Below are 23,170 nucleotides of genomic sequence, written 5' to 3'. Positions count from 1 at the left end.
CATATGAAGCGTCTCGGCGCCCGGGTACACACGTTTATACAGATGGCTCCTTTACCTCCTTGTCGGCGGGAGCAGCGGTAGTTGTGTTGCGTCCTACGGAAGGCATAATTGCGGTATTAAGATACCGCTTGAAAAATGCTTCTAGCGCCTACTGCACAGAACTGTTCGCGTTTGCTGCCGCGCTGCGTTTTCTTGAAGCACACAGCTGCGCTCCTCCTATACACATGTATTCTGACAGTCTGTCGCTTTTGATGACACTGGCAAAACCAGTAACGAAGGACCAGCGAATCTATGACATCAAGATGCTGTTAGCGCGCCTAAATAAGCGGTCCCTCATTCGCCTTTATCACGTGCCTGCACATAGCGGTGTATACGGCAATGAGTTGGCTGACCTGGCGGCGGCGGCGGCGGCGTCGCGGGGGCTGTACCGGGTTCTCAGGTTGCCTCTCAAAGCGGTTCGCAGAGCATTCCATGCGTCTGTCACAGCCCAATGGAATACCCGATGGACGCGTGAACACAACGATACCGAGCTCTTTAAATGGGTTCCGGCGGCCTCACGCATCCCACGTTTTTTTCCGCCGCCCAGACCGCTCGTCACGCTCCTTACGGCGCATGGACGATTTCCTTATTATTTTGCCCGTTTTCATCTGCAGCATGGGTCACGGTGTCCGTGTGGGATGCAGTGCGCAGACAGCAGTCATTTCCTTACCGCGTGTCCGCTAACGGCGGAGGTGGCGACACAACTACGAATGCCAGGGGAGCTCGATTTAACAGTTCAACAATATCCTCGCCTGTTGCGTTGCGCGCGCTCCCGCGCGCTCCTAATACACATAGTGGCCATTGTAAGCGACTGCATTCCCGACATTGTCGGGCCGCACGCAAGACCTGCTACAACTGCAGCTAACGTTTGCGCGCCGGCCGGCGGCGGATCGCGGGTGCGCCCTCTCGTTGGAGAAGTGATGAGACGTCGTAGCGGAGTCCCTGCTGCCCGCTGGGTTCCGGTCTGTCTTCCTAAATAAATCCAATGCAGGCTCACCACGCGACGAGTGGGAAAGAAGACTTTCTGCAGTATGCAGAGGCCCTCGCGGAGGTCGGGAGTTCAATCCCCGCGTGTGGTAACATTTTTTTTTTACCTCACACATCGTTCACACGTCACACCCTTGTTCTTACGACATGCTGGCCTTTCGTCCAAATATGGAGAGGCTCTGCCTCGCCAATATGTCGTGGGCAAGTGGTGTTAGTCTCTCTCATAGGCTCACTAAAACGTCAAACCGTACCCGTGTATGGGCGCATGCGAGTTAGAATGTTACTTTGGCGGTTAACTAAACATGCCGTCTGAATGAAGACTGCAGGAACACAACCGAGCACCTTGCAACAATGTGGGCTGGCCGCGGAGACACCTTTTCGCGGTGTATCCATTGGCTGCATCCCGAACGAGTCATGTGTGGATTTCTTGCAAGAACTTCATGCGACCAACCTTCTGGGCGACTTCGACACGATGAGTTGAATGGTGGCCGTCGTTATTCTTGTTTTTTGCACTTTATTTTTATTTCCCGCCGGGAGGCGCTTCTGAAGACCGCCATGACGCACCTTAGACGTGTCGCAGCTAATTGGTGTGGCTCCGGACGTGCGGCGACTGTGTGCGCCGGCGCCGGAGGCGTCCCTGACGCCGGACGTCTTTGCTCGCGTGCACTGACTGCGAGTGGCCACACCGGGCCTTTGAGGTAATCACCCCGAGTCGTGTGAGCCACCGGGAAACGCACCCGAAGTCCTCGGCGGCCCCCGCCGACCTAGGGAACAGATTTACTTCTGGGTGCGGCGTCCCGACGCATAGATGAGAGACAATGACGCCGGAGAAACGCCGGGCCGCCGTGGGACGCGTGCCCTCTCGGGCACCTTGACGGCATGTCTGGCCGCGTCCCGCACTGTCGCTGATCACATTGTTCAGGACCCGGCAAGAGGGTCACACGATGGGGCGGGAGGAATGAAGCCAGCGGCTTCCGCTGCTACCCAGTCCAGGTACGTCCAAGGAGTGCGGGTTGAGACGGGAGGGCATGTGATGGTGACGGCGATGACGACTGGAGGTCGGTGGTGAATACAGCAGGACGGGAGCAGCAGGCGCCTAGAAGTGAAAAGACCGACGCCCGGGGCACGTGTAGGCGGAAGATGAGAGGTGGCGGCAGCAGATGAGGCATCTCCCAGACGGCCAGGAATGAAGGCCAGGCACGTGGAGCCTAAGACAATGCCTGCGCATTTGGCTAACAAGAGAGTAAGAAAGGCCGGAGTGCATACAAAGAGCCAGAGATTATCATGTAGGAAGGGAGAAGGCGGAGCCACGAATGATAGAAAAAAAGAAACTAGCAAAATGAATGATGAGGCATGTAGCTAGAGCCAGCTTACACGGGGAAACCCCGCCAATTGTAGGCTGAAACAGTGCAATTGACAGAAGCAAACATGCAAAAGCAACATGGATGATAAGAATGAAGATAGTGTAGAAATGATATGGCCGAGTTATGAACCGTCAGGAGTACGAGAAGGAGGAGGAGAGGAAGGGGAAACAGAAAGGACGGCCAGGCGCGCGAGACGCAGAAGGAAAGCTCGTGAGCGGCGAGATCGCAATAGACTCGCGTAATTGGCTGGAGTCAACGACTGCACGTGAGCGTCGTCACACAACGCCCTAACGACGTGCTCAGTGTTCGGGCAGGTGGTAAAGTAATGTGATACGTCCGCGCACACAGCGCCACACGTACACACGTTGGACGTGTGGAGGTTGAATCTGTAAAGATAGGAAACAAAATGACCATGGCCAGTAAACAAGTGGCTAAGAAGTTTAGGAGGTGGAAACCAGCGTGGAATGGCGTCGACACTCGGAACCCAGGGGTATAGGTGAGTGGAAGAACCCTCGCGCTGCCAGTAGCCACTCCATTGTAACCACGCAATGCGACGGAAACATGCGCGCACCGTATTAACTGACGCCGCCGCAACGCGAAGGAGTCCCGTGCGAGCCGCAGACGTTGCAGCAGTGTCTGCCAACTCGTTGCCCACGACGCCCCGGTGTCCAGGGACGTGGTGCAGGTAAATCCGCCGGCCCTGACGAGCAAGCAAGGTGAGGGTCCGCTTAAATGCCCATATCCGGGAGTCAGTGTCTCGAAGATGCGACAGGGTGGACAATAAGGAGAGACAGTCAGTGTAAAGATGGACGGGAGCGCTGGCCGGCAACGAGACTATGTACGCGAGCGCCTCGGCGAAGGCAACAGCCTCGACGCTGTACGCACATGTTGCGTTGATGACCCGGAATTTACGGACGGCGGACAGGCGACCAGCCGGGTTAAATGCAACAAATGCCGCCCCCGCCGAAGTACTCGTGTACGCGCCATCAGTACAGACGTGGAAAGCGGAGCGGGTGGCGATGCGAGCAGCTCCTGCGGGGGAGAGCCGCGTGAACATAAACCGGCAAGTTTCGCGTGGGTGATGGATCCAACGAGTAAATGAAGAGGCAACCTCGGTAGGGTGAAACGTGTCGCACCCAAAGTGCGTGACCTGGCGGAGCGTGAATAAAGAGAATTCCGCATTGAGGCGGTCCAGGTCAATCGGAAGAGGCGGACATCGGGCTAAGATCTGGAGGGCGGAAGTCCGGGTGGTATGGTAGGCGCCGGTTAAGGCGAGTAACAACGACCGTTGCACCGACAGGACACGCGCCTGCAGATGTGTGGTCGGGAAAGGCGGACACGCTCGTGCAAGTGCTTGGCTGGCCGGTGGAATCGGGCTCCCGTTTGTCGGCGAAAGGTCAGTTCTTTCTGATTCCTGGCTTCTAATTTCTATCAGGGGTTATTTTTGAACATTTGGGGTTTGCATTCGACGAGCGGGTTTGGGCTAAAAGGGGCTACTTTTCATTAATTTTCGACCTTTCGTCGCGGCCGGCTGCCGGCCTACGGGCCAATGGCTCATACCCGCTAGTGGGGCATGGCGGAGAGCGTCAACCCCGCTACTGACCTTCCGCCTGCGAGCGGCTCTGCCTCGCCGGGCGGCTCGTCGCGCTCGGACGCGTCAGTGTTCTCTACTGATGGCGATCGGCTCCTAGCGGATGTTCACCTCGGCCCTTCCGCGCCTGCTATACCCGCGCCTCCTGGGCGGGCGGATGCCGATCGCCGGCCGGACGGCCGAGGGCATGCAGACTCATGTTCCGAGCGCAGGGCCGTCGATGCCGCGTTTTCGGCCTCCTTTCAACGTGCCATTGATTACCACAAACAAATCACGGATATCACGTTTGAGAACAACTGCAAAATCACTAATAACTACCGGTCACAAATCTTGGGCCTTTTGAGAGGTCTGATACAGGAGTGTGCTGATCTGCGTGCGGTCGCGGCCCGGCAATGCGGACGGGCTGACGAGTTGCGGCACCAACTGGCGCGGGCTGGAGCGGCTGGTCCGGTGCAGTGCGCGGCTGCTGTTCCTTCCGCGACCCCGGCTCGTTCCTACGCCGCGGTGGCCCGAGCCGGCGGTTTGGCACCACATGCGGGCGCGCTTGGCATGCCGGCTCCGGTCGCCTTCGGCCCGGCGCCTTCGGCTGTCGACGTCGCCGTGGAGGACGACTTGCCCAGGCGAGAACACGCCCACGTCATGTTCCTGTCGCCACTCACCCCTACCACCACTCCCGCGAAAGATCTCTCCCACGTCCTAAAAACTAACATCGACCCGGCTAAGGAAAACATCAGTGACATTACTATTCGAAAGACGTCCCGCGGCCTCACTGTCCTCACCAACAATTTACCATCTGTCCTCCGACTTAAAGAGGCGATCGAACAAAATATCATCACTAAAACGACTATGTCGGTGCGACTCGTTGACCGGCGTAAACCTCAGGTAAAGATCACAGGCGTTGATCCCGATGTCCCGGCAAGCACCCTCGTCGCGCAGATCAACTCGCGCAATCCCGATGTCAACCTCGACCCTTCGACGTCTGACGTGCGCGTGTCATTTCGGGAACGGTCAGGCAACTTCACTCATGTACTTGCGGTGACCCCCGCGGCGTTCCGGGCGCTCACGAGCCGCGGACGCGTCACGGTGGGATGGACATCTGCCACCGTGGTGGAGGACCTGCACGTCCCCACGTGCACGTTCTGCGCCTCGTACGGCCATCCCCGGCGTGCCTGTCCTCTGCGCGATCAACCGGAGCGAGCGGTTTGCACCCGCTGCGCCGGCCAACATCTCGGCGAGCAGTGCACCGTGCGCATAGGAGATGCGACGGTGTGCTGCAGCGAGTGCCGTCGGGCGGGGCGGCCGAGCTCGCACCCGACGGGCGATAGGGGGTGCCCTCTTTTGATGGCTCGCATAGCCCGCCTGCGGTTGCGAACCGATTATGGCTAGCTTCCATCTGATGGCCCCTCTGTTGCAGCGCGGCGGCTCCGCCTTGTCCGCGGCAGTCGGTGGCTTTTGCGTGCGCGGGAGACTGCGCACCTCGCCGGCGGGGGCGGGGCCGCCGTGCCTTCGTCACTCCTTTGATTTTGGCTCCTCGTTACATCGCCTTCCTTTCGTCTCTCAACTCGAACCTGTACCCTGCGTCTTCCTACCCGTTTTCGCGTCCCCATTTCGTCCATGTTCCTGTCTCCGTTGTTCTGTCCCCTTCTTTCTCTCACACCACCTTTTTTTCGATAGCATTCTCTGCCCGCCGGTTGAGGCGTGGATCGGAAGACCTGGTACGGCGGGGGGATGTGCCTGGCTGCTGAAGTCGTCGCCTCACATCGGACATGACGCTGGGCAACACCCCCGAAGTCTGCGGCGGCCCCCGTCGACCGGTGGACCGGATTCACCTGTAGGTGCCGACAAGTGTCACATGGACGAGCGACAACGGCGCCGGGGGTGTTCCTGGTACCTGGCGTCGAAAGTGCCGGGTCGCCATGTGACGTGCGCCCTCTCGGGGACCGCGTAGGCATGGCCGATTGTCGCAGGAGGACATGGACGGCCTCGAAGATCTTCTCTACATAGACTGTTGCTCCATTCACCCTTTTACTTTTATTTTTTACTTTCTTTTTCCTTTTACTTCATTTTTGGCATGCCGATGCCACCTCGACTCAGCCTCATCATTCACAATCATTAAATGCCCGGCGCGGGGGCCTCTGCCCTCGCTGAGACACCTTGGGACACAAACGCGTTGCCTTTAGCCCACAATTTTGTTTTTTCAATTGTCTTTTCTCAACAAAAACATGCGCTTTGGGTATTAATTCAAAACCCCTTTTCATTTATTTTTAATTGGCTTTAAACCTGGTATGCATTTTTGCAGGAACAGGTCTCCCCACCCTTTATTTTTGCCTTTGATTTCAGGAATGACGGGGAAGTAGTCGGCCGGGGCGGTACACCCGCCACATTATAATTCGATAGCGCCAGGGCAAGCTTAGCGCAACAAACAAGGCGGAAACTTCAGTCCTGGATATTTTTCTTGTTTCAAGGGGCTGAGGTAAACGCGAGGACGGGTTCCAAACAGGATTGTTGTATCGGGTTTAATTAGAGTGCGTGACCGGACGAAGGTGCCAGAAGGGCTGCCGCGTCCAGTTCACTGTATATGGCTCACTTGAGGCCAACAGAAATAAAGTTTACTGGGGCGGTACGGGGCATGGACGTGGCCATGAAAATGATGAAAGAAAAAAAAAACCAAGAAAACTAAGAAATAATAAATAAACAAGCAACAGGAAATGAAACAGAAAAGGGCAAGAAGAAAGTAAAAAGAGAGGCAAGAAATGGATCGACTATGCATCGTGAACAAAAGGAATAAAGTCATGGTGTGGACAAGAGGGACAATAAATAAAATAAAATAAAAAAATAAAAGGAAAATAGATAAAAAAGAAAACACTGTACACTGAAGTACACAAAACACACAGCTAACACTGTGTTGCTGTGCCGTGACTTGTCCTCGTCGCTTGCGCCACGGTGTATACGGCACGGTCGCCTATGGCCGAGAGGCTCTCACGGATTCCACGGAAGACGGCCGTTAAGTAGTCCAAGGGAAGTCCGCCGAAGTGGAATGGCGGGGCCGATCCCGGAGGTGGTGCTGAACCGGTCCGTCACTGTGTCAGGCGAGTGTAGGGTGAAGCCGCCGCGCAGCGCACGGCGCGTCAGGCGAGAGTCGAACTTCCAATGTGCTTGTCATGACGCCCGGTTGTTAGCATCCGTTGCGGCAGCCCGCCGGAATGATGGTTTGGCCGATAAGGGCGCTCCCGCCTCGTACGTGAAGAGGACGGAGGGTAATCGCCGCATAGTAAGGCGAGTTGCCTTGTCACGGCGGATTCCTGCCTCGTTCGTGAAGAGGACGAAGGGTAATCGCCGCATAGTAAGGCGAGTTGCCTTGTCACGGCGGATTCCAGCGGGTGCTCGAAACCTGCGATTACGGGGTGCGTCCGTCCTCGAAGATTGCGGTATTGGCCAAGGGTGAAAGACAAAGTGGCACAGCGTCACGGTTGTTCAGACACCGACCGAAAGGTCGCACAGCCGGTCGGTTGCGCGAGGTCGTGTCGCCAGGGGCGCTAAGACCCGCCGTCTCCGGTCGACTAGACGACAGCGGCCTCCGCAAACAGACTTCTGTTTGTGTACTTGTATATAAGATAAAAAAAATTTAAAAACACAGAAAATAAAAATGTGTTCAGGACAATTCCGCGGACGGGAATCGAACCCCCAGCCGTGAGGTGGGTACGGCGGGTATGCACCGGTGTCAGGGCTCGCCGCGGGGGTCGCGTGACGTTTCTGGCAGATTGGGGTCGCGGGAGGGGCCTCGTCACAGATCGCAATGGCCCCGCGGACCATTTGCGCCCGGCGGGCTTCACGCACGCCCACACGGAGGTCGTCAGCGAGGCGCCGGACGCTTTCCCGGAGGCATCGCTCAAGCCCACCCGCCCATGGCCGGCGCGCAAACAGTAGGCAGTTAACTTCGATCATAAATGAGCGTGTCTGTGTGAAGACGTCATCGGACGTAGTCGGGCAGGTGTTCACTAATGGGCCGTACGATTTGAATCAAAATCGCTCTATTACGACTGGAGCGCAAAAGCACAGGCAGGTCTAGTCTTGTCAAAGAGCTCTGCGGCTCGAGAGAGGCGGTCAACGGTCTAGTGAGGCTGCATTCCCCCAAGTAATGATCGAAAGACGAGCACTCTGTGCCACATGGGCACAGAGAGTCGTGAGCGAGGCCGAAACGGTAGAAATAGAAAGGGAAGCGGCCGTGCCCCGTAAGCAGGGTAACCAAAGCCCGAGGGGGAGGAAAAAAGGATGGCGACTCCTCTAGGCGCGGCACCCAGCGAAAAAGCGCCGTGTCCGCGTGGTTCTCGCGCCATAACCGTGCCCACCGCTCTCGTTGGACCGCCCTGAATACATTCCGGATCGATGTGAAAGGTATGGGCGCTCTGCGATCGAGCCCGTACCTTGCGGCCCGTGACGCTAGGAAGTCGGCGAGTTCGTTGCCGAAAACCCCGCAATGCCCGGGCACGTGATAGAGATGCACCTCGGACAAACCGGCAACCTCCCCGAGCGCGGTCTGAACACGGACAATGCGGGGGTCGGCCGAGCCGGGCGTCGCGATCGCTTGCAGCAGAGATAGGCAGTCGGTATATAAAGATACCGCGCCCGTCTGCCGGTGGCCGCACAGGTAATTCAAGGCCTCCGCGAAGGCGATTACCTCGGCGCAATAGGCACTCGTGGCGGCGCACACACGAAATCGGCCCACCGCTCCGATCCGTTCCCGCGGGCCGAGGACGACGAAGGCGGCGCCCGATGAGTGCGGCGTGTAGGAGCCGTCGGTGAACACATGAAGGCCCGCGGCACGCGACCTGCAGCGCCGACAGTTGCGCAAACGAAAATGCGCGCGTCGAGGCCGGGTGTACTCTCCAAGGGTCGGCGGGGTAGAGGATATCGCGCGGGGAGAACGCGAGGTCGCCGAACTCGACGGCCTCGCGCAGCGCGAAGAGCCTAAATTCCGCCGCGGTCCTGTCTAGCTCAAGCGACAGTGGCGGCACCTTCATTAAAACCTGAAGGGAAGCCGTGCGCGTCGTCCGATACGCGCCCGACAACGCCAGCAGGATCGTGCGCTGCATGGTTGTTACGCGGGCGCTGAGTCTGCAGTCAGGCTTGGCAGACCACCACACTGCCGACGGGTACGTGAGGGCTGGCAGCATCACCTGATGGTAAAGGTGTGTTAATGCCGCCGGCTGCAGGGTACCCTGCATTTGCACGAACGTCAGCGCCCGGCAGGCCAGATGTTCGGCCTTCTCCTTGAGGCTGTCGGCATGTTGAAAAAAGTGGAGGCGCCTGTCAAAAGTCGCGCCTAAGACCTTGAGGGCCTCCACGAATTTCAGGCCCCTGCCCGAGGTGCCCAGGCGGATGGTAGGGTGGACGCGTTCCATGCCGCCATGCCCATGAGAAAACAGAACACAGTAAGACTTATCGATGTTTAGGGAGACCTTGACGCTCTCGGCCCATGCTACCACTCGCCGAAGAGCCTCCGAGCCCGCCGCGCCGAGCTCGTCACGCGTCTTCGCCGAAATGACAAGAATTGTGTCGTCGGCGTACGCCTGTGCGGTCACTCCGGCGGGCATGGGAAGCTCGAAGAGCCCATGTACGATGACGTTCCACAAAAGTGGAGACAGTGGCGAACCCTGAGGGCTGCCCAACGACGGCCTGGCCTCGACCGCGCCCGCGTGAGAGGTGAACTCCACACGGCGGTCCTCGAGGAAAGAACGAAGGAGATGGTATAAGTTGGTCGGTAGCCCCCGGTCCCTAAAGAATTTAAGGACGAGGGGGTGCCACACGCTGTCGAAGGCGCCGCGAAAATCCAGCGACATTAGGATGGCCGGTGCCTTGGCCTCCTTGAGTGCAAGCAGGCGGGTCTTTAATGCATATAAAGCCATGACAGCGCTCCTGCCGTGGGTAAACCCGTATTGTTGTTCGTGCAGGTGTCCGCCGCTCTTCAAAAAATAGTATAAGCGGCCGTTCAAGAGGCGCTCAAGCACCTTGCCCCGTGCCGACGTGACACAGATCGGCCTGTACGAGGTGGGTAATTCGGGCGCGCGCTGCGGTTTCGGGAGGAAGATGATTCTCCCCGTACGCCAGCAACGGGGGAAGTATCCCAACGCAAGCGCCGCGTTGAAGAGCCCGAGCAGAAAAGCGCTATGCGACCGCGCGAGCCCCTTGATTATATAGGGCGTAATCTTATCCGGCCCGGGTGCTGATGCGTCCATCGTTTTGCGAAGGACACATTGCAATTCGGCTGCCGTAAAAGGCGCGTCGCGTACCCGCGTACAATAGGGCGACGCCACTAGCACCCCGATTTCTGCGTGGCAGGGCCCGTCAGAGGAGGGATCATCGACCGCCACGTGCGTCTTCAGTAGGAGGGCCGCCGACTCTAGGTGTGTAGTCGTGCGGGTACCGTCTGGCAGCTCGAGCGGCGGCAAACACTGTCGCGGGCGCGCCCTGCCGAACGCTTCCCGATACGCGGCGGAAAAGATGGAGCGCCGCGTACAACTACACTCTAAGAAAAAAAGGACTAAAAGGGGTAGAGAGGTTAGTCCTTTTGGGGACTAACTGATTTGCCACAACCATTAGTCCTTTTGGGGACTAACTGACGTGGGATGAACTGTTAGTCCCCTTGCATTTAGTCTTCATGGGACTAACAGTTTATCCTTCCAGTCACTCCCGAAGAGACCAACAGTTAATCCTTTCAGTTACTCTCAAATGGACTAAAGGATGCACCCGAAGGGACCAACAGTTCATCCTTTCAGTTACTCCCAAAGGGACTAAAGGATGCGCCCGAAGGGACCAACAGTTCATCCTTTCAGTTACTCCCAAAGGGACTAAAGGATGCACCCGAAGGGACCAACAGTTCATCCTTTCAGTTACTCCCAGAGAGACTAAAGGATGCACCCGAAGGGACCAACAGTTCATCCTTTCAGTTACTCCGAAAGGGACGAAAGGATGCACCCGAAGGGACCAACAGTTCATCCTAGCAGTTACTCCCAGAGAGACTAACGGATGCACCTAAAGAGGCTACCAGTTCATCCTTTATGTTACTCCTAAGGGGACCAAAAGGACTAACATTTAATCTTTTCAGATACTCCCGAAGGGACCAACGAATGGACCTAAATGGACTAATAGTTTATCCTTCATGCTACTCCCAGAGGGACTAACAGATGCTCCCAAAAGGACTAACTATTAATCTTTTCAGGTACTCCTGAAGGAACGAACGGATTCTCCTTCCAATGCTGCCACAAAGGCAAACTTTTGAACCCCACAAGTTCTCCACTTGCCACAAATGTTCATCCAATAGTGTTTCATCCAGGAGATTAACCGTTGCTCCACTTGTCCCTTTAGGCTCACTTTTGACAAGCTTTCAATAGACTTGGGACAACTCGGCCATGGCAGTGCATCTGTTAGCGCCTTTATGGGGTTGTACAAAACCACAAGCGTTTCACTGGAACTATTTATTGCATCAAAAGAGTGTGCGATACACGGACGAGTGGTGTCGCAGGGACACCACTATCCACTTGAATTAGGCGGCACAGTAAATCTAGTGTCTTCTGGCCTTTTTTTACGAACACAATATTAAAAGCCCAGTATAGAGCCAGCAGCGTGGCTACTGCAGCCAGCAAGCTTCCTTCTTGAATTTTCAGCCCTTCAAGGCACACAGCAAATGATCTTGTCTTCAACACATCACCTTCATATGTAATAGTGGGCACATAGTGCACCACTGTGGGGTCCTGAAAGAAATTAAATGCAAATTATAATTTACAGAAAGGACATTACGGTATGGTTTTAAAGATACCTACATTGTTTTCAAACAGTATTCTATTGCTAATACTTTGCAACATACTCTGTAAGGAAATATACCTGAAACATATAGTAAGCACATAACCATGGGAATGACGCAGATTTTTAAAATCCTGAAGTGCCTAGGGCAGAGAGTGTGCAATATGCATCTTTATAGCATTCTGGAAGCAACCCACACACATTGGAACTGCGCTCGAGGGAGCCCTCACACTATCACTTGGTTAGCAGTTTTTCTTACGTAAATCATTTATGACCTATATATAAATGAACTTATTTAATCCAAATAATACAAGTAATTTTCTGTATCTATCCCTTATTTAAAATTCCTTCAGCACTTAAATATCAGTACGTAGTTTTGCTAGAGCATCGCCACTTCCATCTGGGTGCTTCACGAAAATTCGCAGACACATGGAAAGAAAACTGGTATGACAATACCAAGAATGCTACCTGCAATAAAAGAATATTTGCATTGACAATGCAAGAATTCTATCTATAATTTCATATTACCAAGCTACACCATCATCAGCCAATTTTAAGTCTACAGCAGTGTGCCACAAAGCGACACACTAGCACAAAAATTTTAGTTGTGACAGTGACTGCAGTGTTTCCAAAATGATAAGCCATGAATATATAAAACTAGCCGAAAGAGATAAGAACAGAGACAAAGATGGAAATAGGACAGATGCTGGACTTTCATTTTTCGGTTTATTCAAAAGATACCACAAGCTAACAATTTATGCATGCACCAGACCAGTGCAACTATATCAGCCCTTATGCTGAAGCTTTCTATTAGCATTCAGACCTGCTCCTGATAACTGCAATTTTCATCAATAAGCATATCAGGACAGCGCTCTGACACATCATCCAGAACCGTAAATGGCCAATTACCCTCCGATGTTGTAAATGTAATTATGTGTGAATGGTGAGAAAACATGTGATGCAACTTCACAGAAGCATATCTTACTTTTTAAAAGATAATGGTTCCATGCAGGAATATGGTGCCAGTGAACTGTGTCATTCTCGGTGATCAAAAGCAATGACCGAACGTTAAGGCATATTTACAGTGATGTGGTGCTTTCATACGTTAGTTACCTCGGAGAAAAGTAACAATTGTGGGCCCGGCATTTGTTCTATCACCTTTTGCCTTGGTCCTCGTCAGTTTGCAGGTTTCATAACAACTTGCCGATCTCTACCTTTTAAGCCACTCTCTCATGGCCAAAAGTAGCTGCCTAGATTTTAAGAATACAGTAAAACCTCATTAAACCGTACCCGCTTAAACAGTAGTTTCGTTTTAAAAGTAGTAAAGTCAAATTCCTGACTCAGCGGCCATTGAACATAATGTATTTTGTATCCGCTCAAACCGTACCAGCTTATTGCGTACGTATCGGTTAACACATAGTGTTTCCACTTTTCGTTGTGCAAACACGGCGGTGCGTCGTCTCCATTGGGCGGCCTAGTAGAAGTGAGCCTCAGAGGTCGGAACGGCCTCCAAGCGCCCTGGGCATTGGTGCGTCAAGCCACATCATTTCGGCGGTGTGCCAGAGAGCGTTGTGGCGACGGGCAAGTGAGGACTCACGTCATGCCGAAGCTCGGATAAAGAAGATGCTGGATGCTCAGCATAGAAGAAAAATGAGACATCGTTCGTGCTATTGAACATGACACGAGACAGCGCTGGCACGCGACAGGTATCTGCTGTTGAGTCCGGTGCATGGCATTTGGAATGCGAAGAAGTTGCTCGGCAGTGCTGCTGCGACCGTGAAGAGTTGTCGGCTACGCGTTTTGACTTTTCGCCATTGTTGTTACCAAAGTGTCGGCTAGCAACAGTCATGAGGACAACAAGGAAAGCGGCGGCACGGGCGATTCAGGCCCGACAGTGGCAGAAGCTGGGCCAGCCTCATAAATGCAATCGTCGAGGCGAAAACAGCAGCCCGCAATGAAAAAGGCGCCCCGCAACTTCTGCAGCGCTACCGTGCGCGTGCACGGAGAATATGTAATGCCAACGAGGAATCTGCCATGCGAGTGTTTGCCGAGAAGAGGAGGGCTGGCTGAAAAGCTCAGCTTCAGCAAGTTTGAGGCCGCTGTAGTTGCTCCTAGGCCGCCATGGCATCAAACAAAAATACACACAGTGAATAAATACTGCATGTTTTTTCCCCTTTCATCGCACTCTCTCCGAGTTCAGTTTTTGACATGTAAGTGGTCGATCTCATGCTACTTCGGTTAAACAGTACTACCGTTTAGCACGTACTTTTTCCGAGCTCCAGCCAACTACGTTTTAACGAGGTTTCACTGTAGTTCACAGATGTCTGCAATGGTACAAACTAACAGGAAACTAGGGCAGACTAGAATGCATTCTTTTGCTTCTACATTTGTCTCTCCATGTGATCTCAGCATCATTTAGGCTTGTACACTTGCCTCGGGACCCGCACAATTTTTGCAGCAGCATACACAGTGATTTTGACAGTTGTTGCCTACAGGTCAGCCGTTTTTACTTAATGCTTTCCTGTTTGTTTCATTTGCCCACAATAGTATGTACAATACTTTCTAAGCATTTATAACTAAAATACATAAACTCAACATTGCCGCCAGATGCAAAGCAGTCTGCAATTTCCAAAAACTTCTGCAAAGGGAATTCTTACAGAAGAGCAAATGAACGTTTCCATGCGCTCCTTCACCATGGTCGGAAGAAGGCAAATTGCTGCTGTAAGTGTCATCTCTGCAAAAGTTATGCAGGAGCATTAGACGCACTGCTTCACCACACATCAAGTTTGCTCACTTTCGTTTGCATGCGTCATTTTGAAAGGCTTCGATTGGAAATCAGAGATAATGGGCCTATGTGGGGCAGCAAAAGTAGCTGTATACTTGCGCAGGAATGGTTTACTGGATCATCATAAATTCAGACTTGACACTTAGCCATCATATGCTGCAGTAAATGCTACATGAAACTATGTAGGAAACTCGGTAGTAGACTTCACCTAAGGAATTTTCTAATGTGCAGACGACTCCGTGTTCGTCATGGAGCCCTTGAACTGAGTCACTATAAGAGAAATTGTGTCCCACATACTCTTGAATGTGCTAGTGCTAACATAGCCAAGAGACTCTGCAACATATCAGCCCCATATAAAAGCAAAGCGAGTAAAATAGTTTTCACAAGAGAGTAAAGACCATGGACTAAATTCCTCACAACTGCCAGCAAACAGTGGGCTGCTAGTTGAGGGCAGGGTCTAAGCTGCACTGAAGCATACTGAGTAAAGAGCACCTTAAAAATTACCCTAGAAAATACTATCTCGCATGTCCAATTACATGCAAATGGGATGTCAGGAGAACCCTACTGCCAAACCAAACTCCTCCCAATAGGTGGCGGGGGAAATACCACCCACTGCTCTGGTTGACTGCCCATTTATAATTATTGTTACTATTTATGCTAAAGAACTTATTGCAGTGTACCCTTTCCAATCACAAGATGTTCACTCCCATATAGTTTATGGAGAGACTTTCACGTGATAAAATATTAGTTTTGCCTCGCTGATATCGTGATAAGTACCATAGTGTGAGGCCTCTGAGATGCCGCTCATGGTTTCCTCGTATCTTTGGAGGAAGCTCTGAAGGTGTCGCTTCTTCTTAGACGCCATAAAGATCTTTTGTGCAGCTTTTGCTAGAATTTCTTCCAATTTCTCCGTAACTGCCACTGTTGTCATTCGATGGAACTCCAGCTGAGCCTAAAGAAAATGAATAACAAGGCAGATCACATCACAGGTTTTGGCCAGATTGAAGTTGTTAAGCAACAGTATTGGCTTACAGCAGCTCCGAGTTATGCTTTGTCATATTGATGGATGCATTAAATTAGCTGCACATATGTTAATGGGATAGTTGGTTGGCACACATGAAAAATAAAGGACAAAAGAACACAAAACCATGCTCATGGCATCAGCTTTCATTCTTGCATTCCTTCCATCTCCTGGACTACAAAAGTGGAACCAAGGTCCCCCAAAAATATGTTTTCGCTGGTACTTGTTAAAACAAGGAAAGTGCAGATTAAAAAGCTTTTCACAGCATTTTAGGCATTGCAACACGCAATGTCTAGTACATTTTATAGAAGCTTTTTCTCGGAATACAAGGCACTAAGTTTGATTAGGTTTGTTGCATTTAAAGTAACAGATTATATGTACCAACTGTAGAAAGCACCATTTTTAGGGGGCCCCCTTCATCAGGTCTGGCCATCTTGAGCTGAAAAGTGCAGTGCATATAATGCAGCTAGTGACCATGTCTGCCTTGTATTACATCCCTACACACCGAAAAAAAACAAAAACAAGTTAAATGTCAAACGAGACGCTATTTGCCCTTCTCCTTGCAGGGGTCGCACTCCCAGCCGGAGGGTCGACATACATCGCATAAGTGCACTACATGCATGCCAGGGCTGCAATGTCATTCAAAGTGGCATGTGAATTTGAGAATTATTCAAGGCAACAAGCTATCTGACCTTTTGCTGCAATAGACAAATGAAAGTTTAGAGAAATAATAAAACCTACAAACAGAATGTCTGTTTTACTTCGTGCCGTATAGCAAGAGAGATGTGCTTTCATTTCATCTGCTTGTACCCAGGTCATACACTCACATGCGCAGAGTGACACTGTCATTGTCTACCATGTACTAGCGCACGATCATGCGCTGTGATCCGCTTGCGTCTGCCTCAGCATTTGTGTAGCACTGACTTATACCACTTGTTAAGTGTTCTCGTGCACAGCATGCAAATTGTTTGCTGTGCAAAGGAAGACAAATGCAAGTGCTCGCACGCAGGACTGTCAGCGGAAGAGCGCCATGCAGTAATGAAGTGAGCAAAAAAAAATTAAGAAAGGCAGGGCCCGTGACACATGCATCATGCGATCTTCAGCTGGAGTAGGGGAGAACACAGGGATGGAATTTCGCTTGGGGAGGCTAGACAGAGCAAGTGGAGAGAGCGTCTATGTTGGCTGTGATGCTCATCTCCTGAAATGATCGCTTTGGAGCACTCACAAATATTTCTATCTATTGAGGAACCAACTTGAACATTCTGGCGGTAGAACGGTGCTCCCTGAGAACACGTAACAACTTCCAGCATATAATTAAAATTCGCCACATGGCCTGGTGAAGGGCCCTTTAAAGGGAAGCTGAAGAGTTTTCCAGAAAAAATGAGTGAAGAGCTGTACGTAATGGCTTTCAACCCTCCGAATCCGAATATCGCATTGAAATTGAGCGCAAGAAAGCGCAAACAGATTTTATTTCGACGCAATGTGCAGCAGTAGACTCGAGCAGCTTGCGCACCTTGTTTCCGCCTGTGATTGGTCGGGCGCCTCGTGACAGCGACAGCGCACTTTTAACCGGCGATTACGTCGTTCCTAAGTGAAAAATCTCGCCCAAAATTTTACGTGCATGGTTTATAAAGATCCCACATCCGTATATGAGTATCTTATTGAATTCGACAGACTCTTCAGCTTCCCTTTAAGGAGGTTGAAATTTTAAGAAAATTCATGAAATCAGAACATTATAAAAACTGAAGACAACTGTGCAATAAAGAAAAACAGAAAAAAAGACAGCAATTCTGTAAATCGAACCTACTGAAACACCTAAAGCAGAGAACATTGATATGTTACACACACATGTATTGAACGTGAAATTAAAGAGGCAATGTCCCCAAAAATCTACAGAGAGCTAGTTTACAGAAACCTTAATGGACCAAGCCTCCTCCTGTTAATTCTTTGTCTGAAGACTTAGGTAATACAACACTTGGCACAGCGTTTTTTTTTCATTTTCTCTCTTTTTTTCATTTTAATGTCAAACTATTTTACATGTTTTACCCAAAAATAGATAGTGGGTGTTCTTTGCCTAATTGCTTGTAGAATGCTTTTTAGTTATCAGATGTCTCTTGAACGATTCCTTTTACGTCTTGGTAAAGGCATTTTTCATTTGTGTAAATACTTGTTGCCGAGACCTTTAGGTTCATTTTCAAGAAGCATCAAAATTCGTATTCCTTATCTATGCTTTTTCTTTGTCAATATGTGGCTCAATGAGATGTTACCACTGTGGCTTGAGTGCACAGTACAGGGTGTTTCAGCAAACACTCAAACATTTTTAAACAGGAACACCAATGCATTTCTTTGCCATTAATATCTAGAAACTGGTGTCATCCTGAGAATGTGTTCCAAATGGGTGTGCGTTGTGAACTCCATGGCTAGAATTTGTAAATTTCAATGTGGGCCATATGGTAATTTGTCGACTTAATTAGTGAATTTTTGTGAATTAGTTAATTCTGCATCTCATTTTTTCAAGTAATGTCCGCCTCTTCGAGTAGACCGGCTCCTGAACTATACACTCTTAGACAAAGGTACACCCTTTGGAATGTATATCTGCCACACAACAATAGTCATCTGCCTTGCTCGCGTTTCCTTTCTCGAAAGCGCCGCACCTGCTACTTTCCTGTCAGGAATGCTATGTTATGTTAATAACGAGCATGCTGTTCGTTACTGGGAAGTACCGGGCTTGCAGCGTTAAAGAAAGGGAATGCGGACAAGACAGATTACTATTATTGCGTGGCAAAAGGGTGTAATTTGCTCAAGAGTGTAGAATTGTGCAATCTGCCACAGGCAACCTTTGAAAATTTTTGGAAGTGTTTGCTGAAACACCTGGTATATTGAGGACAATGACCTAGTCAGGTGCAGATAAACACCTTTAATCCCTGGTTTTCCTTGCTTTCTTTTTCCTTTGTAACATTTTCGTTTGTTACAAATGAGTGTTAAATGAATACTTGTGACAAAAAGGGAAAGTGAAACTCAAATAAGCAAACTAATTTGTAAATAGGAATTTCGCAAGCCTCACAAGTATTTTAACAATTACATGTAAGCTAAAAATATTTGTCTAATTCAGATGCCCTAATAGAGGCACTTTACAAAACAATAACTGTATTTGGTAGAAAGTTTCAGATTAGTTAACCTTTGTGCTCCCCCATTTACCAATTTTCAGAAGATTTACTAATGAATTCGAGGCCTTAATTCAAAAGCGCTCCTTAAAGATGGTAGAATTCCAGTTTCTCTTATGGTGCAATAATTTTCATACAAGTCGTTTCAGTAGTAGTCTAATGAGAGCATTTCTGTGTTTCACATGTGCTTATGTGGAGATGAGAGTTGGCCCCAAGATAAAGCTTTCTTGAACCATTAGTGGCATTGGCCACGTGAATGTTTTTTTATGGATCAGTACAGCGCATTTAGAATGCATGAGTGTGTGCACAACACATGCACTCACTCATGTGCACACAGGTAATTAGTTTGCAGGGTAAAACCTGATAATTTCCAAGTTTAGCATCCCAAATCAAATTGAGAAAAATCGGCTTGAGCCTAGTTGGTCCCTTTGAATGACAATTGCAAGCAAAGGACTGCAATAAGTGAAAACAAGAAAATACACAAGGTCTTTTTTCTGGCATATTGCAACAAAAAGTTTGCCTATGCATTTTCCTGGGTTCAGTGATAGCCAAATACTTTTCCTTCAAAAACTTACCATTGTGCTCATGGAAAGAGCGGGATACATCTTCACAATGTCTCCCACTGATGGATTTTCGCCAATCCATTTTCTTCTACTAGCAAATGTTCTTGCCATGCAGTCGGAAATGTAGGCGACATCAGGCCGGGCTTTTGACACTTCTTTAGCCATGGCTACAAGATGAGCATCAATGGTCTCATTGTCCTCTCCATCTTCCATGGCAGCAGCCTGAAAAGAAACCATGTTAATCAATTAACACTACAGTAGGCTGGCAACTTGTAGATTTACACTAATATGATTATACATACTGAAAATGGTCTTGTGATCCTTTTGGAGGCAAGACTGTCATTGTTCACCACTACTGCTCTTTTAGGTGGTGGGCCATCATCTGCGTCTTCTTGCAGTCTGAGCTTCCTTCGCTCATATTTAGCTTTAAACCTTAAAGCTTCTCGCCACGAGTCCTAGGTAAAAAGCATCACAATTTATTACTAGGTGAAGCAAACCCATACACAATGGCAAGCAAAAGTAAAATTTTTTGCATGCCCGATAGCAATAAACAGCAACTACAATGTTGCACAGGCCATATAAATCTATACAACGCTAGTAGCGCTGGTCTATATTCACTAGACAGCTGTCTTAGAGCCAAATACTCAGTTCAGCAAAATTATATCATGAATAGCCTGTGGCAGATTCTATTCTAAGACGAAAGCCTTGAGTGGCTCGTTGCAATGGCTCATACCAAAAAACAAGCGGTGTCACATCCAGTGATGCAAAAAATATCAGGAATGGCTCATACCACCACAAGCAAGCAAAGATGCAATGGCTGAATATGAATGAAGAAATGAAAGGAGGAATGAACAAAAGGACAAAGAAAAAGCCTTAAGAGGCTCATTGCAATGGCTCATACCTCAAAAAAGCGTAGTCTAAGTCTAGTGATGCAAAAAATATCATCAGGAATGGCAGAATATGAATCAAGAAACTAAAGAAAGAACCGTTAGGTAGTACATTAGGTGCTGGCACGTGTCGTCGAGGAGGTCGACCTACAGCGCCATACGTTTACATCACACTTCAGCTCGTTATGTCATGCAAGAAGTCTGACGCCTCTGATTGTACAAATTAATGCATTACTATGTGTGCAGCAGGCTTTCGCTTTCATGTGTTACAGGAGTGTAACATGCTGAACTTTTTATTACAATGCAATACTGTCACTGATCCCCAAGTTTTCTTCATACATCCATCCAGATAGCTTCAAATGCAGCCTCCATTATTTTTTAAATCGTGCCTGATGGTGGGTTTTGAAACTATGTCCCCTGGCACAGAAGCCTGATGATAGCAACCTTATCAGTTCTTCATACATGCAAATTTCAGCTTTTACAAAACTGATGCATTCGCTATGTCATACATCAATACAGTTCTCCGAGTGTCGTTCGCTTCATTGTCTGCTTTGGTTGGCATTCGATCCATGGTAACCACCACTGACTTTTTGGAGCACCTTCAACTAGTTGTGATCAGTGCTTATTGTGAGAGGAAGATTCCGCTCTGCCAGCGAACGCAATAACTATCTTACTCAAGAAGGACACAGCCGAGTGGCAGGAGTTTTCGGCACACTGCCCAATGCTTCTGCTAGGTGCTCACCGATCTCAATGTTATGTTCTTATGTATATACATGAACTGGCTATAACTAGGCGGCAATTTTAATGCATCTATTTTTTCAGCATTAACAGTCAAAAGTACCACGCATTGCAGTTAACTAAGGATAAAAGCTGAACAAAACCTGGGTGTCAACCGGTAGCCAATGCTGCAAATGAGGTTAATGAGGGTAAATTAGGCCATCATCAGTTTGCATTACATTACCTTCTCTTGGTGTACAAAGCCCATGTGTACACAGGCAACTGTAAGCCAAGGTTTTAGAGAGATGCCACAGGATACAACTAAAGCCATGTGTGGCCGCTTTAAAGACCAAGACAATGCTTTCAATGTTCTAGTATAACTAGCAAAGGTTGGTAATTATTCAACTTCACAAGCCTTATTCTGCAATTGGAAAACACTTCATAGGTAATTTCGAATGAGAAAGTTGTAGAATGTGCTAGGAAGCTTCAATATCACCACTTTCTGATGGGGCAATATTGTATCTTGCATTATGAAGAACGCCCTTTGAAATTAGGGGGGGGGGAGAAGGCTCCGTGACTGCAGTGCTCTCACTTGTGCCACGCACGAATGCAGTGCTTTAAATCTACACTCCAATGCGGTGAGGGTTCGAGAGACTTCTCTTGCTGCTCTCATTTGCCACCAAGAGATAGCACACCACATATTAAAGAGAGGTATATGCATGCATCATGCAATTACATGTAAATTTGTCTCATACTTTTACATCATAAATGCTGCAAGCATTACCAGGAGGGTACTGATTTGAACCAGTGGAGCAGCACATTTCTGGCTACCAGCAACTGCAGCCAACTCTTTGTGCTCTCGATGAAACTAAGCGATTTCGCTTAAAGGGTATAGGTCTTTAGGGTGTGTGTGTGTGTGTACACACACACACACACACACACACACACTAAAACATAGATTGTCCTATTTTTTCAAATCTGCGTACATTCCACACGTGCTGGCAAAAAACGAGCTCAAAACAACATGTAGCCGAGAAAGAAAAAACACTGTATTAGTACTACAAAATGTTCAGTATGCCCATAAAAGCACTGAAAATGACCCTTCTTGTGTCTTTGCCATTGCAAAGCCGCTTAATAGCCAAGCCATCTTGATCTTGTTAGAATGAGCACCTTTTTGGCTTGCTATCCTGCCAGAACGAGCCTTGCATGAAATGCACATTTTGCACTCTTAGTTTTTTTTTGTCTGTTTTCCTTACACACTTCTTGCATGTCAAAAACTATGGAAGTGATACTGTCTCTCTGCTACTCAATCCTTTTTTGCCTATGTGCTAGAGATACATACAGTGCAGAACCACTGTGACAGTGTTTTAGGACATGGAAGCATTTTGAAATATAGAAATCAGTTCACATTGGCAATGTTGCAAATTTGGAATTCCACAACTTTGCCTGAACTATAGATACAAACATTACAATACGAACTTTCACTCCTTGGACATTTAACAACATACTGGGTTAATTTTAGCTCTCTTGCCAAAGTAAATTTTTTGAAGCTTAAGACCCAATTTAAACATGGAAAAGTTATTTCTTTACTTAGCAAAAAAAAAAAAGAAGAACAAATTGCATATGGGCAATCGGCAACAAGATTGAATATTTGACGTAGTAGTTCTGCAGAAACCCGCAAGGTAGAGAGAAGCAATTAATAAAGGGAAAATCAGACATCCACCCGTTTCGTAGCAATTGCTACAAAGGAAACCCATACGGGTTCCTCGTATGGGTTTCCTTTATAGCAATTGCTACGAAACGGGTGGATGCCCGATTTTACCTTTATTAAGATTGAATATTTGTTGAAAATTTCAACTTTCTATAGTCAACGACAAATATTTTTTGTCAAACCCATATCCCTCCTTTAACTCAACCACAAGCTATAGATGTACAATAAGCAGCAGCGGCTGTGCCGACCGGTTCACTAAATCTGCGCATTTTATACCCAGGACACCACCGCCTTTCCCGGTGGCTTTGGATCTGCATCGTCGGTGGATCACCGTTGCACGTGCCGTACCTCTTAGACTATCGCACGTTTTTGCCGCTCATCTAAAAACTGCCGTTGCCTCCAGTGTGACGTCAGCGAGCCGCGGACCAGGATTGGCAGCCTGAAAGAGGCGCTGACTACAAAAGGAACTGTGCCTCACCGTTGATCCTCACTTGGCAGCAGCGGCTGTGCCGACCGGTTCACTAAATCTGCGCATTTTATA

The 23,170-nt window shown here is 49.3% G+C and overlaps 1 protein-coding gene across 1 annotated transcript; it reads right to left on the bottom strand.

Annotated features, from left to right (window-relative positions):
- Positions 1–11,452: 11,452 nt before the first annotated feature.
- LOC142563542 (uncharacterized) lies at positions 11,453–19,651 on the bottom strand. The gene is made up of 5 exons (XM_075674094.1): positions 19,617–19,651; positions 19,327–19,536; positions 15,344–15,518; positions 14,439–14,515; positions 11,453–11,732 (listed from the first exon to the last, which is right to left on the bottom strand). The coding sequence occupies exons 2-5, from the start codon at positions 19,525–19,527 to the stop codon at positions 11,457–11,459; spliced, it is 729 nt and encodes a 242-aa protein (XP_075530209.1). The 5' UTR covers positions 19,528–19,536; positions 19,617–19,651; the 3' UTR covers positions 11,453–11,456.
- Between the last annotated feature and the right edge of the window lie 3,519 nt (positions 19,652–23,170).

The sequence above is a fragment of the Dermacentor variabilis genome, chromosome 11, assembly GCF_050947875.1.
Source record: "Dermacentor variabilis isolate Ectoservices chromosome 11, ASM5094787v1, whole genome shotgun sequence".
In the NCBI taxonomy this organism is placed as follows: domain Eukaryota; kingdom Metazoa; phylum Arthropoda; class Arachnida; order Ixodida; family Ixodidae; genus Dermacentor; species Dermacentor variabilis.
This window is presented reverse-complemented; position numbering and strand designations above follow the sequence as displayed.

Coding starts and splice junctions, on each gene's coding strand:
- LOC142563542 (XM_075674094.1), bottom strand. CDS start 19,527: ATGGAAGATGGAGAGGACAATGAGACCATTGATGCTCATCTTGTAGCC. Junction 15,519..19,326: donor CTCTTTCCATGAGCACAATG/GTAAGTTTTTGA, acceptor CATTTTCTTTAG/GCTCAGCTGGAGTTCCATCG. Junction 11,733..14,438: donor AAACGTTCATTTGCTCTTCT/GTAAGAATTCCC, acceptor AATTTCTTTCAG/GACCCCACAGTGGTGCACTA.